The sequence below is a fragment of the Natator depressus genome, chromosome 3, assembly GCF_965152275.1.
Source record: "Natator depressus isolate rNatDep1 chromosome 3, rNatDep2.hap1, whole genome shotgun sequence".
NCBI classification, from domain to species: Eukaryota; Metazoa; Chordata; order Testudines; family Cheloniidae; genus Natator; species Natator depressus.
The window spans coordinates 38,596,377-38,614,139 of record NC_134236.1 but is presented as its reverse complement, the minus strand read 5'-3'; the positions used below and the strand labels follow the sequence as shown (position 1 = coordinate 38,614,139).

The 17,763-nt window shown below is 43.5% G+C and overlaps 1 protein-coding gene across 1 annotated transcript in view; it reads right to left on the bottom strand.

The window, feature by feature from the left end:
• Positions 1 to 17,763, bottom strand: part of PXDN (peroxidasin) — a 145,504-nt gene that overhangs the window by 86,933 nt on the left and 40,808 nt on the right. The window contains exons 2-3 of the mRNA XM_074947748.1: positions 10,349 to 10,420; positions 8,706 to 8,777 (exon numbers count right to left, since the gene is read on the bottom strand). Coding sequence (XP_074803849.1) covers positions 8,706 to 8,777; positions 10,349 to 10,420 — 144 coding nt within the window. The remainder of the gene's footprint in view (positions 1 to 8,705; positions 8,778 to 10,348; positions 10,421 to 17,763) is intronic.

The window sequence follows — 17,763 nt, the reverse complement described above, 5'->3', positions numbered from 1 at the left end:
CCCTGACTGTCACAGTAAGCCAAAAATCAGCTAATCCCATTTCAAAACAAGGCCAAAACAAGCTGATCCCTAAGAACCCCAACACTCTGGGTGACTAGATCCCCCTGGCGTGCAGTCAGGGACTGTTGTGGGCCCGCTGTGCGACCCTGACTCTCTCCCCTCTTGCCCCTCCTTGACACCCGCCCCGCTTGCCTCTCCTTGCCAGGAGCCGATCAAAAAAGAGAAGCAACAAGCTACAAGCAAAACAAGCAACAAGCCAAAAATTAGCCAACTAGCAGCTCACAAGCTAATTAAGTCAAAAACAAGCCCAATTTCTGTGTTTTTTTTTCCCCCCGATCAAGGGCAGCCTCTTAGACACTTTGTTCTTAGGCTTGGACTTGTATCTCTCCTGCCTAGATCTGTTATTTACTGCTGTTACAACAAGAGAGTTAGGGGGTGGATGGGAATAGAACCACTCGAACCTATGCATAGGAATAAAATACCATTTCTCAGTACACTTTGCTGTAGGTGGTAATGAAGCTGGGGTATTCCACAAGGACTTTTCATGATCAAGAAGAGTTTCATTCATCAGGCGAGCCACTCTCTGGGGAACTGAGGACTTGAGAATATCCAGCTACTTATGCATATTCTACTGCCCAAGCTTGGCTTGAATGTCCAAGGCAGAAGCCATATGCCTCAGGAGGTCCTGATATGACTTAAAATCCTCATGCACAGGGGAAGAAGAATCTGGTATCATGGAATCAGCCAGTGAAGAGGAAAAGGAAGGAAGCAGGGCAAATGGAGGCTCCTGCAGGACTACTTGTCCCTGTGAGAGAGGTTCAGGCTGAACCGGTTCAGGAATGACCTCAGTCTGTGTCTGCAACATATGTGGTTCAAGTAGAGAAACTGCAGACAGGTCTGACCTGGGCCAAAGAATGAGACCTTGCAGACTGAGGGAAGCCACTGGGGGATAAGTATATGGCATTGGTGGCCACTAGGTGTTGGGCTGAGAGCTCCTGTCCCTACCACAGGAACAGTGCCAATCTCAGTATTGATGGTGATCCCAGGGTGGTATTGAGGATCTCTGAGAGTGTTGCCTTGAAGGTCAGGGAATGGAGGAAGACATCCACAAACTCTATCTCAACGAGCTCTGGAAACTGTCCAGTGGTAGCAGATGAGCCATCTCCAATGGAGCAAACAAATGACCAGCCTCATCCAAAAGACAATATGGCAATGGTATCAGTACAGAGGAGCAATCAACACCCTAAGCACTGAAAGGGGCATTGCACTTCCAGTTGGCACCGAAGCCAGGCCGGTACCAATCCTCAAGTCTGCACTGAAGGTATCATCAATGCCAAAGATAATATCTGTGTCAATGGACTCCTCAATACCAAAAGGGAAGCTGACCTGCACTCCAAACCTTAGGCAATGTGAGAGATGATGCTGGTAACAAAGAGCTCTGAGATCAGTCCAGGCACAGCCGAAGGTACAGTAGAAGCCACAGCTGCTGAAGCGTCTTGAATTAATGGAGAGTCAGGAAGGGAAAAACAGACCAGGTGTGATGTCACCTGGTACACTAAGGTATTGAGGCAGTCTGTGCGGATGCCAATGTCAACAGTACCAGACTCAACTGATGTCTCATGGCTAGTACCGGAATTGACAGTACAGTATCCAACTGATCTCTATGCAGCACCTGGGAGTGGCTAGAGGTCCCAGCTCCATCCCACATGACCAGCACCATGAGTCTTTGGGTAACGCACTTAGAAGATGAAGAGAAATCTCTCTGAGCCTTGGAATGTCCTTGTTCTGCCATATGAGGCCTCTTCCTCAGAGGACCCAAGGAAGGAGAACGATCTCTCATCCTCCTAGCAGAAATATCCAACCTTGGGTCTGCAACAATATCCCATGTCAGCTGCAAAGGTCTCTGTGGGACCAGACAATCTGCAGAGGTCCCTGGTACTGAAATGGGTCTCATGGCCTGCTCCAAAAGGTGCTGCTTGAGGTGCAAATCCCTCATCACCTGCATTCTCTTTTTAAATGACTTACAGATGGAGTACCTTTTCTTAATGGCCCTTCTCCCAAGCACAATAAGCACCGAGTGTGGGGGTCACTATTAGGGATAACCACCCCATGACAGGTAGCGTTTAAAACCTGGCAAGGGCATCACAGCAGTCTAAAATTTATTGCTTACCACTAACAAACACCTAAGGTTACTACTAAACTGACTATGCTAATGAACAAACTAAGTAGCTATATACAACAATTCCAGAAACACTGGACAGAAAAAAGTGTGACTCAATCCTTAGGGAGTGAGAAGAAACTCAGGGGATTCAAGATGGTGCAGCACTTAAACACTCCTGGGAGGGACTATTGGGTCAGAAGGTGTAAGCGCCACCCCTGTGAGTACTACTAGGAAAAGTTCTCCAGCTTCAGTGCACTTGGCAAGTGCACACCTGAGTGGAACATGCATCTGCAGGCACTCAAAGGAGAATGTAAAACTGTGTCCATGTCATCAACATTTAAGAACATAAGAACTGCCATACTGGGTCAGACCAAAGGTCCATCTAGCCCAGTATCCTGTCTTCCGATAGTGGCCAATGCCAGGTGCCCCAGAGGGAATGAACAGAACAGGTCATCACCAAGTGATCCATCCCCTGTTGCCCATTCCCAGCTTCTCGCAAACAGAGGCTAGGGACACCATCCCTGCCCATCCTGGCTAATACCATTGATGGACTTATCCTCCATGAACTTATCTAGTTCTTTTTTGAATCCTATTTATCATTTGTCCTTTATAAAGAGACAATTTTGAAAGCCTATGGATCTGAAGTAACCTTTGGAACTCTTCTTCAGTCCATTTTAACCTTTCTTCCAGTGGAACAGTAAAGTTGGAAAGAGCAGGCTCACTTTCAGAAAGGAAGTATGTAGTACAAGTATTTGAAATTTGACACTTCTGTGAGAATTTGGTGGAAAGAAGAATTTACTTTTCTCAGATAAAGACACTGACGTTATTTCTTCAAATATCATCTAGAACTGCTAATATTTTCCTAAACAAATTTCTAAAATTCCTTAAGGAAAGGATGGGTTTTCTAGAAAGAGTGGATAAACCATATCAGTTACAACTCTGGTTCCCAATCCTGAAAAAAAAAAAAATAAAGCCATACAAGTGTGACCCAAAAAGCCCCTCAAGGTCCATTGGCAAAGGGCACACCATAATGTAACTCATATCAGGCCTGACAAACTCAGTACCCCCAAAATACTGTTGTCATAATATGTATCTCAGAGGTGTCATGTAAGTTATCAAATGTAAACTGGTGACATGATAGTCCCAAAAATCATTGTGTAATATAGGTACAGCTTGTGTATAAAGAATTATATATATGTGCTGGAAATATGTTCTTAAAATGTGTTTTGGAGGCAGTGCATAAACCCAGCCTGCCCTAGACAAAGGAATGTGGATTTACCTGTCTGACCATCTTGCTTACAGGCAGAGGATAATGAAAGTACATTTACATATAAAGTAAACAAAGCCACCAAGCTAATCAGCACACCAAGGGTCTGAATTTACACCCTCTTGGCTCCTAAAACAAAGACAATGGACTTTGGAAAATATAAGGGGGAACAAAAAGACATTATAGTTACCCATCACTTGGGGAACAAAGAGGACAGCACCCTTTGATTCTGTGAAAGTTGGATCCCCTGGCCTGGAGGGCTAGAGATGTTGGTAATGATGTAAGTGAGAAAACTCCTTAGACAATGATTGTAACTTGCTAACATTAATTTTTAGTCACTAGAAAATGTGATGTTTTGTTTGTAACTGTGATGGGGTCTGCTTACCCCACACTAGCCCAGACAGGGTTAAGTCCATATTATTGACAGTGGAAGTCCTGCCTCCCCGGTGGGACCGGGTATGCTCCGATGCTCTAGCAGTATAAAGGGAGGAAGCCCAGCTCATTCTGGGCTGGAGGCCGCAGTGGAAGGACCTGTCTGGGAAGCTCCAGCGGCGGGCCAGCCACAGCACCTGACTGCGCCGGGAATCAGAGCCTCCCTGGGCCCACTTGAACTCCGGCGACAGGAGGAGCCACAGGAGACGACCAGCCCAGCTGACCATGGAGAACCCGAAGTCTCATGGGAGACCTCAATGCAGACACTGGTAGGAAGTGACCCAGAGAGGATGATGGCGTAGTACCTCCCACCCGGAAAACCTCAGTGTGTTTCGGCAGGACCCCTCTGTTGAGTCAGTGGCAAGTTGATATGCCGCAGCTAGAACCCTGGGTCAGGGCCCGGTGGAGTCGGGAGGGCCGGGGCCCCTCTACCGGGGCCGCCACACCCCCTGGTGGACATCCCACCCCTATAGACTCTGGCCGCTAGGCCATGCTGCCCTGCACCGAAGGGATGCTCTATAGACTCTGGCCGCTAGGCCACGCTGCCCTGACCTGAGGGGCGTAAACCATCACAGTAACCATAGTGGTCTCTTGCTTAGTGTTACTTAAATCTCTGTTCTTTATTAATAAACTTATTCTTAGTTTTACTATAAACTATCTCAGTTATACTGCTATACTGAAGTTAAGTGTGAGTCCACAAGAAAACTAACAGGCTGGTGTGTGCTCTGGCTCTTTGGAGGCAGCAAACTCAATTTCTGTAAGGACCCAGTGAGAGGGACTGGACAGTAACTCTGGAATGGGTTACCGAGGGAGGTGGTGGAATCTCCTTCCTTAAAGGTTTTTAAGGCCAGGCTTGACAAAGCCCTGGCTGGGATGACTTAGTTGGGGATTGGTCCTGCTTTGAGCAGCGGATTGAACTAGATGACCTCCTGAGGTCCTTTCCAACCCTGATATTCTATGATTACAGAGATGTTGCTGGGAAACTCGGGAATTGGGGCTCGCTGATAGTTGCCTACAAGGCAAGATTCAAACTGGCAGAGTTTTGAGGAGTTTGCTGGTGAAGCAGACAGATGGTGTGGCAGGGAACTGACAAACAGTCTACTCTTCAACAAAACTCACTGAGGCAGAGGGGTAATAGTGATTTACAGTTCTGGGCTGCCCTGAGGAGAGTCACAATAAGTAATTTCACACACAGATAATGTCATTGAATTTAATGGGTCTACTCAAGTGCATAAAGTTATTTATGTTTGTAAGTGTTAGCAGGATCAGGGCCCTTCTGAATAATACCTAAAGATTTTAGAATAATTTGGATTATTTGGTAATGTTTCTGTGAAAAAATTTATGGCTCTTAATAAAAGAACCTAAATTTTAGTTGATCCCTTCTGAGTTAAGGGGCCAGCTTTGCTTCCCTGCTCTTGCCTCGGCTGCAGGCATTAGCTAAGAACTGACAAAACGCATAGCTGGGGACCAGACCAGTTTACCTTTATGTTAGTTTAGCTCAAAACAGGTTTTAGTCTTATAAGAATGTATTTAGTGTTTAGACGCTAGGAAATGCTTGTAAATTGTTTACTTGTTATGTCTGTATTCTACACTCTAAGAAAATATGTACGTTTTGCTTTATAACTTTGAAAATGAACTTGTGAACCAAGGCGTGGGAATTGTTGTGTCCCCGTCCCCCCCCATCTATGCAGAAAAACTATCAAAATAAGATCGTGCATCAAGGAACATCACAATACAAAGGATTGGTTAATGGCCCTATCACATCTGGGAAATACTACAGGCAAGGAACCTCATCCTGTAGGCTTGGAAGCTGAATGAAGGATATAAAACCAAGCCACAAGAAAATGTTCTGTCTTCTTGGCTGTTTGAACTCTGACAGGGCCAGAGACTCTTTAAACTGAGGCTGAGTTCCCCTGGGTCCACCCTGAATGACACTTTGAATTACTACAACTACACTACAACTCTGTCACTCTCAGGATTTAGATGACTTGTTTTAACATGTAAACAACTCTCTAATTTCTTTAGCCTAATTAATAAACCTTGAGAAAGTTTATTATAGGATTGGCTACAGGCATTGTCTTTGGTGTAAGATCTAGGGTACCAATTGACCTGGGGTAAGCGACTGGTCTCTTGGGACTAGAAACAACCAGAGTGTGGTGTGATTTTTGGTGTAAGTGACCATTTATCAGTAAGTCCAGTTTGTCTGGGTGGCAAGATAGGAGAGTCTAAGGGGACTATCTGTGATTCCATGTTAAGACTGTTACAGTGATGCAGGAGTTCACATTTGTTACTGGCTTGGTGAAATTTAATTGTAGAACAACCACCAGCTTGGGGTCTCTGCCCTGTTTTTGACAATCTGCCCCGAGGTAGGCACTCATGGTCATGACCCACTCCTGTTGTGACAACTTAGTTAACTAAAACTTGCAGGCCAGTCTCACTACATTTTTACTATATAAGCAAACTGTTCCATTCTGACATATTAACACCAGATTAGCATCAGTACTGCTGACAAATCTTCTGGCTGCACTATAGCAGTGTCTGTTTATACTGCATTCAGCAGTCAACTAAAAACAGAACTAAAACGAGACTTATTAAAGGCTATGTTAAACAATGGAGGAAGGATTTTAAAAAAGAATTCTGCTGACAAAGCCCTGTTATTGATCAGGAGTCCACTGCCAAGTTTCATCTTATTCAACTGCCATGTCACATCCATAGCTTTCAGAGAGGCAGAGGAAAAGGAAAGAACCTTCGTCTGGATAATAGAGACTCAGGATCTGAACAACAATGGAAGACAAATATATTGTGGAAGCTCAGGAGGGAATAATTTAAAAGTGTTTGTTTTCAAACTTTCACTGAAATTGTTGTGTTCAACATTATGTCAATTACTGTATACCTTTGATAGAAACATACACCAGAAAATAAGTTAAAAAGTATATTTGTATAACAGATCGTGCTGCAACTGACTTCATCATTTCACTGCATTGGGTCCTCCTCTTCTTCTTCCAGTTTTATAATTAGTAAACAATGTTTTTATTGATTTACATAACAAACAACATGAAATTAAATCAGTTTTAACACACAGGTGGCATATGTGGTGTGACAAAGCTTTGTCTGTGTCTCCGTGGGTCCCACGTTTCCTGGCAGATTTCGCTAGCCTCAGAGACTCACTGTGACCCTCCACGCAACCCTTCTCTCTCTAGAGACAAGGGTCACAGTCTACTGAGCCATTTTCATCATAAGCCAGTGAGGGAGGTGAGGAGAAGCTATCCTCCCTTGCACAGTCTCTGTGGTCTCCCAGTCTCAGTGATTAATCAGGGGAAGAGGGCAAAGGGGGGGCGGGGGGGGAGTCCAGGCCCGCCCTCTACTCCAGGCTCCACCCCAGGGACCCTAATAGTATCCGCTATGGTAGCTGACCTTTTAGAAACAGGACACATGCAATTCCCTGGGCTACTTCCCCATAGCAGCCCCCAATTCCTCAGGCTCCACTTCACCCTTACTTCAGAGCCTCCTTCCTTGTGCCTGATACGGTGTGTACTGCTCAGTCTCTCCAACCACACAACCTCCTCCCAACACAACAGCTCCTGACCAACTGGGAGGCTTCTAACTAGTTTCAGCCAGTCCCTGATTGGCTTCAGGTGTCTCAATCAACCTAGCATTCTTCCTGCCTTCTGGAAAGTTCTCAATTGGCCCCAGGTATAGTAACTGACCTGGAGCAGCTGCCATTTCACTTATCCTGGTACCAGGGATTTGTTTAGCCTGGAGCTAATATATCTATCTCCCACTACTTTTCTGTAGCCATCTGGCCTTGCCCCGTCACAGTGGATAGATATATCTAAGTAGACTATGTGAGGACAATATACAGCTATTTCAGTATACCACAAAATTTGAATTCATATATTGTAATTATACAAATTTGAATTATTTCAGGATTTCTTTTAATTCACAAAGTAATTTTGAAAAGGGTGCAATATCAGAGTGCTTCAGAGAGAAGACCATTACTTCTATACAGTGTATATAGATAGGTAGATTATATTCAATATCCCAAAGGCTGCAAAAGTAAAGCTTTCCCATATTATACAAATCAATATTGGAAGGACCAACTCCAGAGGGAGTATTCATGGGAGAATACTCATCTCATTATCCATACCAGTTTTTAGTTGCAGGTTCTGATTACACGAATGGGCCAATATTTTATTGACTGTATTTTGCTATTTTCCTTAAATTAGGAGAAATTGGTGATTACATAACCTAAATAACTAAAAAATGTTAAACTCGCATGGCACAACTGTTAAAATTGTTATAAAGCTTTGATCAGCAGCAATGAAAGCATATCCACACGTAAGATTTTAAATGACCTTGTTAAATTTTTTATTTCGTATAAAACACAATGTAGGAACAAAAACAAGCAGAATGCAAAATAGAAAGAAAACATCTTTTGGAAAATTGCACAAATCTGGAAGAGGTGTATGTGAAGTATAGGAAACAGTACAGTAGATTTTCAAAGGATCATATGGATTTGGACTCCGAAATCCTTTAAAAATCCCATCCTTAACAGATATTTTGCAAATCCCGACACAGATTTCTATTGTAACTAGCAAGTATTTTCAGTTAGTATCAACTGTGCCTGGATTCGAACCAGCAATATAGCTGTGAAAGGCTCAGTATTACTTTAGCAAATGCCAAACCATCTATTTGTACTCCACCCACATTTAAGAAATCACATTTAAGATTTTCAAAAGAGTGTGACACCTGAGAATGTGAATAAAAATAAATTATGTTTGGTTTTTCCCCATTTCTGAAGTCATGTTTAATTCACTTTTGATATAAAAAGTCACATTAACTTACAGATATTTTAGATTTTCAAGGTCTTCAAATGCCCCACTAGGTATTCTTTTAATCTGATTGTTGTTTAGAAGCCTAAAAAAGAAATGAAAACAGTACGTTTCTTAATTCATAAATTGTTAAAACAATTTGCAACTGAAAAGAACCCAGAATGCCAGGCTGTCTGACCGAGAGTTTATACAAGCCAAGCATCAAAAACTAGATTAAACAAAAATAAACTAATGACATATTAGCAATTGTTACTAGAAATAAACTGATGAATTTGTGCCTTCTCTGTTTTAAATCCAAATGTGATTAAATATGTCCTTACAAAATCATGTGCTTAAGTGCTCTACTGCATTGAGGTGAAAATGAAATCCTTAACGAACTGAGAGAGAAATTAAAGAAAAATACATAAAACCTAAATAATCTGGCTTCATGCAGGTACCAAGAATGGTGAGAAGGGGTGAAAAAATCTCTTCCCCAAATGCTACTCCAGATTATGGGCTGGAAGAGGAGATGCTGCCCTCTGAGATGCCCACATTGAGCTTTCCCAGCCAATTACTAGAGTATTCCACACAGTTTTAAAAACACAGCAGTGGAGAAGCATTTGAACAACTCGGCTATAACTGGCTGGTCTACAGAATCCGATGTTACACATTCATAGAGTTTAAAAACACAACACAATTATGAACAACTGTTAATATGCAGTTATATATTTTTCATATCTTTCATAATAAGTGTAGGGATTAACACAGCCCTGAGAGAGGGCTGTCTGGGGGAGCCAACAGTAAAAGCAGCCCTGGAGAGGGCTGTGGCTGGGAAAGACTAGGCTGATTGGGGAAGCAGCCAAAGCTGTGGCCAGCTCAATCAGGGCCCAGCTGGCCTTTATAAGAGGGCTGGGGGCCAGGAGCTGGAAGAGTCTCACTCTAGCCCTGGAGTGGGAAGGGCTAGCTGCCTGGGAGTGAAGTACCCAGGCTAGAGCAGTGCTGGGGAATACGGCAAGGGAGCTCCAGCCTGGTAAACTGCCAGGCTGCAGGCCTTGATGAAGGCCTATGAAAAGGTACTGGAGCTGCAGAGGGGCAGCCTGCGGATAGGCGAAGGCAGCAGGTCCTAACCCCTTGCCAGTGATGAGTGGCCATTACAGATTGCAGGCTGCCCCAGTGAGTGGGAGCTAGATGATGACTGGCAGTAGCTACTGAGGCAAGGTGGGGACAGAAGGTTGGGGGTTCCCCTGGGAGTTGAGACCCAGAGTGTGGGGGCACTGCCAGGGGACAGGACCCCAAGGTAAAGGGGCACCAGGGTGTGGGAGGGTCACGGGGCCAGTGCTAGGCAAGACACTGGCCAGCAGAGGGTGCTTTGAGGCTGGAAAGAGCTAATTCCCAGAAAACCAGCAGGAGGCGCCGTGCCGATGAGTCGTCGCTCCGCTACAGGCTGTCAATGTGTTTTCTGAGGCCTCTAAAGTTTTAACAAAGTGTCCAACATATTCAAAAACAAAGACACGTGTATATTCGTTCACAATTTGGCCAAATCTTGCTAGCCATACTCAGGTGAATAGTCACATTGACTTTTTAAGTAAGATTAGCAGAATTTGGCACATAATCTAAGAAAACTCATTTGACTGAAGGGGGGGAAAGTGTTTTCGGGGAGCAAGGGAAATAACTTACAGTGTGTTCAGGTTTTTAAGCCGTCTAAATGCTCCAGGCTGAATTTCGTTAATTCTATTAAACCGTAGATCTCTGTGGGGTAAAAAAACAAAAACACATCAGTATGAAAAACATTACTGTGGGTCACCATTTTGGCAAAGGGTCCTCGCCTTTGTGCATGATTCATAGCTCATGACCAAATGGGAGGAGGGTGGGTGAAACTCATTTAAAATGAGGGCTGAACAAAAATGGGTACAGTCAGACAATGTGGTCTGTGAAGGGCAGTATTCGAGCTCGGTTGTTAAGCCTTTGAATAGCAGCCATTAATCATGAAGGGTCTTCACTTCCTCAGTGGACCATCTCCTAGCAGGTGGAAACTCTGTCTTTCTTTGGGTATGTCTACACTTCGAGCTGGAAGATGTAAATTGAGCTAGCATAGTCAGTCTCCTAGAACTGGAATTTAAACATTCCAAATTGAAGTGTAGATATCTCTTGTCTTCAGAAACTGTTTGGGAAAAATGAGGAAAGAATGGGGGAGGGAATATATTAAGGAAGGCAATAAGGAGGACAAAAGAAGAGTTGGTATAAGGACAGCCAGAGAGTCTGCCAGGCTGGCCAGCAAGGGGATTGCTTTCAAGAGACATAAGCTATTAACATTTTCATCTTTGTTGTTGGGGGGGAAAAAGAAAATGACTTATCTAGTGTAGCTTATGAAAAGTATAAATCTAACTACATTAAACAAGCTGTTTTTGTTTTAGTTCCATTTTCTCTGTTTTTAACAAATGTTTTATTCAGATTACTGCAGTATGGGCAATACAAAGAGAATATCAAAGAGAAAAGAACCATGCTAGTTTTAAATGCTTCCAGTAAAGCGTTTCTGGAGCCTACATCTTGCCATTCAGTCTCAGGGCATGGCTACACTTGCAGATGTAGAGCGCTTTGAGTTAAACCAGCCTTCGTAGAGCACAGTAGGGAAAGTGCTGCAGTCCGTCCACACTGACAGCTTCAAGTGCACTGGCGTGGCCATATTTGCAGCCCTTTCAGCAGCATTGGGAGCAGTGCATTATGGGCAGCTATCCCAGCATGCAAGTGGCTGCAACGTGCTTTTCAAATGGGGTGGGTGGGGTGGAGTGTGACAGGGAGTGTGCTGTGTGTATGTGGGGGGAGAGAGAATGGGTTTTTGGGGTGCTCAGAGCATGTCAGCATGCTGTCTTGTAAGTTGAGACAGCAGCAGACCCTCCCCTCCCCCCCCACCTCTGTCTCTCACACACAGCATTCCACAGTAATGGTTGCTTTGTCTCGGAGGAGATAAGTAGGTGGCTGTCAGAAACGGAGCTTTCAACGGGCATTTCCGCATTCCTACAGCCGATTCCAAACAATGACAAGAGTGGTCACTTGACTTAAGGGGATTATGGGATGTTTCTGGAGGCTGATCAGAGTGCAGTAAAGCAACACGTCGCTCACACTGGTGCCGCGGCACTCCAGCGGGGGCGCAGCAAATGTTATTCCACTCACCAAGGTGGAGTACCAGCAGCGCTGTAGCCGCGGAGTCAGAGCGCTCTACGTGCCTTGCCAGTGTGGACAGGTAGTGAGCTAGTGCGCCTGGGGCTCTTTTATTGCGCTGTAACTCGCAAGTGCAGCCAAGCCCTCAGACAAGAGCATGGACAGAAGAGTCTGCTCCCAGTAAGCTGCGTTGCCATCAAGCTTCAGCATGCAAACACAAAGGGAAAGACTAAGAAGGAGATGAGAATTTGTTGTGGTGTAGGTCACACTATTGTTTTACTGTTTTTACAATTAATAGATTCAATCCACCTATAAAAAGATATCATATAAATGCTTACATCGCAATCATCTCACTCCTTTGAATCAAAACAATCACCTCAGTTGAAAAATACATATAACATTTTAATTATTTTAGATACCAAATCCTAGAGCTAGGTCTTAAACTAATCAGAGAAAAATCACAGAATAATAGAAAATCCACATTCAGCTGTTTGCTACACCCATTCTATTCCATTGACTGAGATTTTATAGAACTGAAGGCATAAGTTAGCCCAAAGTCTTTTGCAAAAGGTATGCTTAAACCAGGGGTGGGCAAACGACGGCACGCGGGCCGCATCCGGCCCACCAGCCGTTTTAATCTGGCCCTCGAGTTGGGTCTGCGGCTTGCCCCATTCCAGCACTCCAGCTGGGGAGCAGGGCCGGGGGCCACTCCACATGGCTCCCAGAAGCAGCGGCATGCCCCTTCTCCGGCTCCAATATGTAGGGGCAACCAGGGGGCTCCACTCTGCACACTCTCCCCACCCCAAGCGCTGCCCCCACATCTTCCATTGGCCGGGAACCACAACCAATGGGAGCTGCAGGGGCAGTGCCTGTGGACAGGGCAGCGCGCATAGCCGCCTGACCGCACCTCCACATAGGAGATGGAGAAGGGACATGCCACTGCTTCTGGGAGCCGCTTGAGGGAAGTGCCATCCGGACCCTGCACCTCCTCATCATCCCACACTCCAAACCCCTGCCCCAGCCCTGATCCCCCTCCCACACTCTGAACCCCTCAATCCCAGCCCAGAGCACACTCCTGCAGCCCAACCCCTTCATCCCCAGCTCCAGCCCCAAGCCCGCACCCACAACTGGAGTCCTCACTGCCCTCCCGCATCCTGAACTCCTCATTTCTGGCCCCACCCCAGATCTCACACCCCGAATCAGAGCCCTCACCCACTCCTGCACCCCAACCCCAATTTTGTGAGTATTCATGGCCCGCCATACAATTTCTATTCCCAGATGTGGCCCTCGGGCCAAAAAGTTTGCCCACCCCTGGCTTAAACCCTTATTTTTCATGAACCAAATCCTTAAATGCTTACTCAGTTTCTACTCAGCCAAGCAGAGTCAGTCTGCGGACAGACAGCCCATAGTAAGGTAGGATGAGTTGTGCCTCTCTGTTTTGGGTTGCTGTGTGTTACGGTTCTGGTTTCCAAGAAATAAAGTAATGTCATACTGCAAACTTCCAGCAAGAATATTTTATGTTTTTATCTAATTTATCTGTTTGCATCTGTTTATATGCCAGGAACATAACATAAAATGTTATCTTTACCTCAAAACATTCCACACAGACACGCTGTAGTTAAATTGCGTGTGCGTCTAACAGCTGCCAGGAATTGAACTAGGGATTTCTAGAGCTAAAGGCACAATCTGCTACAGCTTGAGCTAAAGTTCTCTGATAGGAACTGAGCACTCACATCTTTTGTGGATCAGGCAGACATATAACACACACTGACTGACCACTGGATCATATTTCCTCTGACCAAAGTAAGCACATCCTGAGTGTCTGAGACCCACAGCAGCTTGAATCCCAGAACAAATACCCACTAACATCAGACACTCTGAGGATTTAACCAAGGACCTCCAAAGGTAAAAAGCATGAGCTGCTTCAACTTGTGCTAAACAGCCAAGATTCCTTAGCTACAGCTTTAACAGATTCATATCCTCCATGGACTGGCACAGAAAGGAGTGTTACACAATAATTCCATTTTTTTCCCCAAAAATATATCGTTTCATTGCAATTTAGGTAAAAATTACACCATACTTCCAATGCTTTTAATTTTGAGTAAAATTTAAAAAGTGCCTAAGTCCCACTACCAGTCAATGGGATTTGGGCTCCTGGGCTTCTGTGTCACTTTATCCCTTTAAAATAAGCACCTGTGACCAAAGTCAACATTTACCCAAAACAAGCACAATGATCATGATCTATATTTAGAATGGGAAAATTAGGACTCAGCATCCTAGCCCTCATCCAGCAAACAAGTATGTATTTAATTTAAACATGTTAGGTAAGCATTTAACCCTCTGAATCAATACCAGAGTGCTCAGCACAGTGCAGAAACAAGCCCTTAATGCAGTAACTCAAATACCACTGTGATAACTATGGATAGATAATCTTGATCACCGTAAATTCACATTATTTGATGGTTAAGGTTGCTTACCCAAGCTACCGCTATAGTTTCTATCTGCATATTAATTTCTGCAAGACTGAATAACAAGTCAAGCTGAAAGGCATGGCAACTTATTTCATTCTGTTCAGTAGTTTTCAGAAAGTGCCTGACAAACAAACTACAGTGCACACATTTTCCTTAAAGTCAGATTCTTCTGGCATCTTCACAGAATTATGTTTCATGAAAAATTATGACCACACACATTTTAGTCTGTGTTTACTTTACATATCTAAGGAAAAAATTCTCTATGTATATAGTTTAAAAACTAGTAAAATCAGACATGATATTAGAACAAAATAACCAATCTGTTTATCAATCTGCTCATAATAATGGAAGTCAAGATTTTGGTACCATTCCTTCAAAAGGGATACTGCAAGCCGATCTGGTAAACAGAGATGGCAACATATTCCAATCAAGCTTTATGGTTTGGCAGTAAGTTTTTCTGAATTTTAGTAATGTTTTTTTTCTCTCCCCTGGTTATATATAAGCCCCTCCACTCCAAAATAGAGGGGGAAGAAATTGAGAAAGTAAACATACTTAAAATGCTGTTAAAAATAAAGAATAAGCAATCTGAAATAACAGATTTCTTTTTTTCTCTGATCCATTTTAGTTATAGCAGTCTTAGGTGTGACTTGTAACAACAGGTAAGAAATTGTTAGACAGAAGTATGATTTTTAATTTGACAGTATCCCTTTAAGTTTTGCAAAAGTCTCAAAGAAATTAATGGGGATATTTTAAGTGACCAGAGGGAGACCACTATACAAAATTGAGAGAGGCCACCTTGCTAAATTAAGATCATCACGCTCATTTCACTTGTGATCTGTACTAGCTCTGAACTAAGGTCTCCATAAATATTGCAATAGAATATTAGTTCATTGTGCCAACCATGTCCCCAATGAAATCTTTTAAATACAGATAATGTGTGTGTGTGGGGGGGGAAAGGGGATGTCACACACATGTATAAAAAATATGTTATGTATGCCTAATTTATTTGGGACGTGCTTAGAAAGCACCACAGAAAATCTTAAAATACACACATAGGTAAGAAATTTAGTAAATGTATTGCTCAGGTGACTTTTAAAAAAACGTAACACATATAAAGCAAGCTAAAAAACTATAAACAAATAAATGTTATAGTTAGAGAGTCAAGCACCCCAAATTTAGGAAATGTCAGTTAAGATTGCCTGTGCAACTTTAATTTCATCCCTTTATGCATATGTAGTATGATTCTGTCTTAAATTACATGCTCACATACTATTTCCCCACACATAAAGGACCCCTGCTTCACTCAGTACATAGGATGAATGGTGCTTGCTAAATACGAAACTATTCGGTCTACCTTTTCTTACTTATTCAGTGTGTGGCCTCATGCCTTATTTACTCCACATCATGTAAACCCTACACTAACTAAAGAATTATTAATTTCCTCATAGGCTTTTCTCATAATGAACCCTCATCACCACAGTATTCAAGTGCTTCACAAATGAGAATGAATTTCTCTCCAAACCCCCCCGTAAGGTAAAATAGCACCATCCCCATTTTTACAGATAAGGCGCAGATGGATTAAGGTCAAAATTGTCCACTAATTTTTGGTGCCCAGCTTGAGAAATCCAGGGTCTCGTTATTCAAAGTACTTAACATTTTTATAGCACTTTATATGTTCAAAGCACAACTCCTAATGCTTCAGTTGCTGATGTGAGCATTCATCAGTTCTGAGTATCTGACCCCAGATGTCTCACTTTGGCACCCATAAAACCATCAACACAATCTGTGGCCAATGTTTTACTTAAAGTGACCTGCTCACCAGCAGATAGGAATTTTTTGGGAAAAGCAGGGTAGAACCCAGTTCTTCAGCATTTTATCTTATCCACAAGACCACCCTTTCTCTTCTTACAGCACCTTTTGCAACCAACCATCGAGGGATTTTACAGACAACAATTTAATTTGCTCCACAACCCTGATTCATTCCATGACCATCATCCCTCCCAAGGACTAAAGAACGTAAGGGTCTGGTGGAAAAAATATTTGATCATGCAATTAAAGACTTTCATAGTGCATATGCACAAGGGGGCAGATTTAAGAATGAATGGACAACCTTAATTCTGGGACTTCCTAATTTTCCAGAGCTTGGCTCTGCAACCTTAATGTTCCTTTAACGTAGGGTTTTGCTAAGAATGTCATTTCCTAGTTCACAAAGAAAAAAAAAACCAAGCCAGAATAACCCCACATTCTTTCATGTGGAACAATAATGTGACCCCACATGGATCAACATCAGGATTGGAACCAAGATCCATGCCACTGACATTTACTGTTTGAGTATGTAGTTATAAAGAGTAACTAATAGCAATACTCTCCAGGTCCACCAATGACTAAAAAGGGAAGAGCTCTGTGTAAGCTTGAAAGCTTGTCGCTCTCTCCAACAGAAGTTGGTCCAATAGAAGATATTACCTCACCCCCATGTCACTCTAGGATGGGAAGAGACACTTTGGCAGTGGGTTTCACAGCTATTTGCCAGACAACAAAAGAATACCGAGATTCAGGAATCCTGGGTTTTATCCCAGGTTCAGGAAGGGAATGTGCTCTCGTGGTTTGGGGCCCATCTTCTCCATTCACCCTGTCTGCCCCACATGTACCCTTTGCAGCCTGCCTTTGCGTGTCCCCCGCCTCCCTTTGCCCATGTCCACCACTGCAATCTATCTCTGTCCACCCCATGTCCCCACAGGTGGATTTGCATAGGGACAACAAAAGACACCTCTCTGACCCCAGAGCAACTCCTTGCCAACTTTCAAGTCCCTGATCCACAGCATGAAAACGTTAAGAGATTCTCAGCAAAACAGTCATAAGAAATTTTTAACATGGGCAAAACAATGTATTTTCCCCTAACCTAATTCTGAGAAATAGCTGAACCATTTTGTCACAGTTCCCCAGGTAACTGCTCTTCTAATCATTTTGTGGTCTCCTTGAGGGCACCCCATTTAGATCTCAGACCTCTAGCTGTCACCTTTCTCAGGGCAGGAACCCACATTGCTCTCCCTTCCAACTGGGGATTTAGGCTTCAATTCCTCCTGCAAATCATTGTGATCAGCTTAGCAAAACTGAGTTTAGTTCAGTACTTGATGTCCTGTTCTCTCCAGGGACAAGGACAGGGTTACCACTGACCAGCCAGCCCTCTAAAGTAAAGTTGGGGGGGGGAGGGGGGTTGTTTCGTTTTTAAGAACAAAAGCATCACAGAGAAAACATAAAACAATAAATAGCTTACACAAATGCTTACCAGGTAATACTTATCTACCACATATGTCACAGTGTCATATCGGTTCTTGGATGGAGTGAGAATGATCCCTCATCAATATCAGCAGGCTGGTCACTTTATACAATTTTCAGTTGTTGTTTGCAGGGCCTCTTGAACCCAGTCAAAACTGGTATGTGAAATTTTCCCAGGGAGTGGTA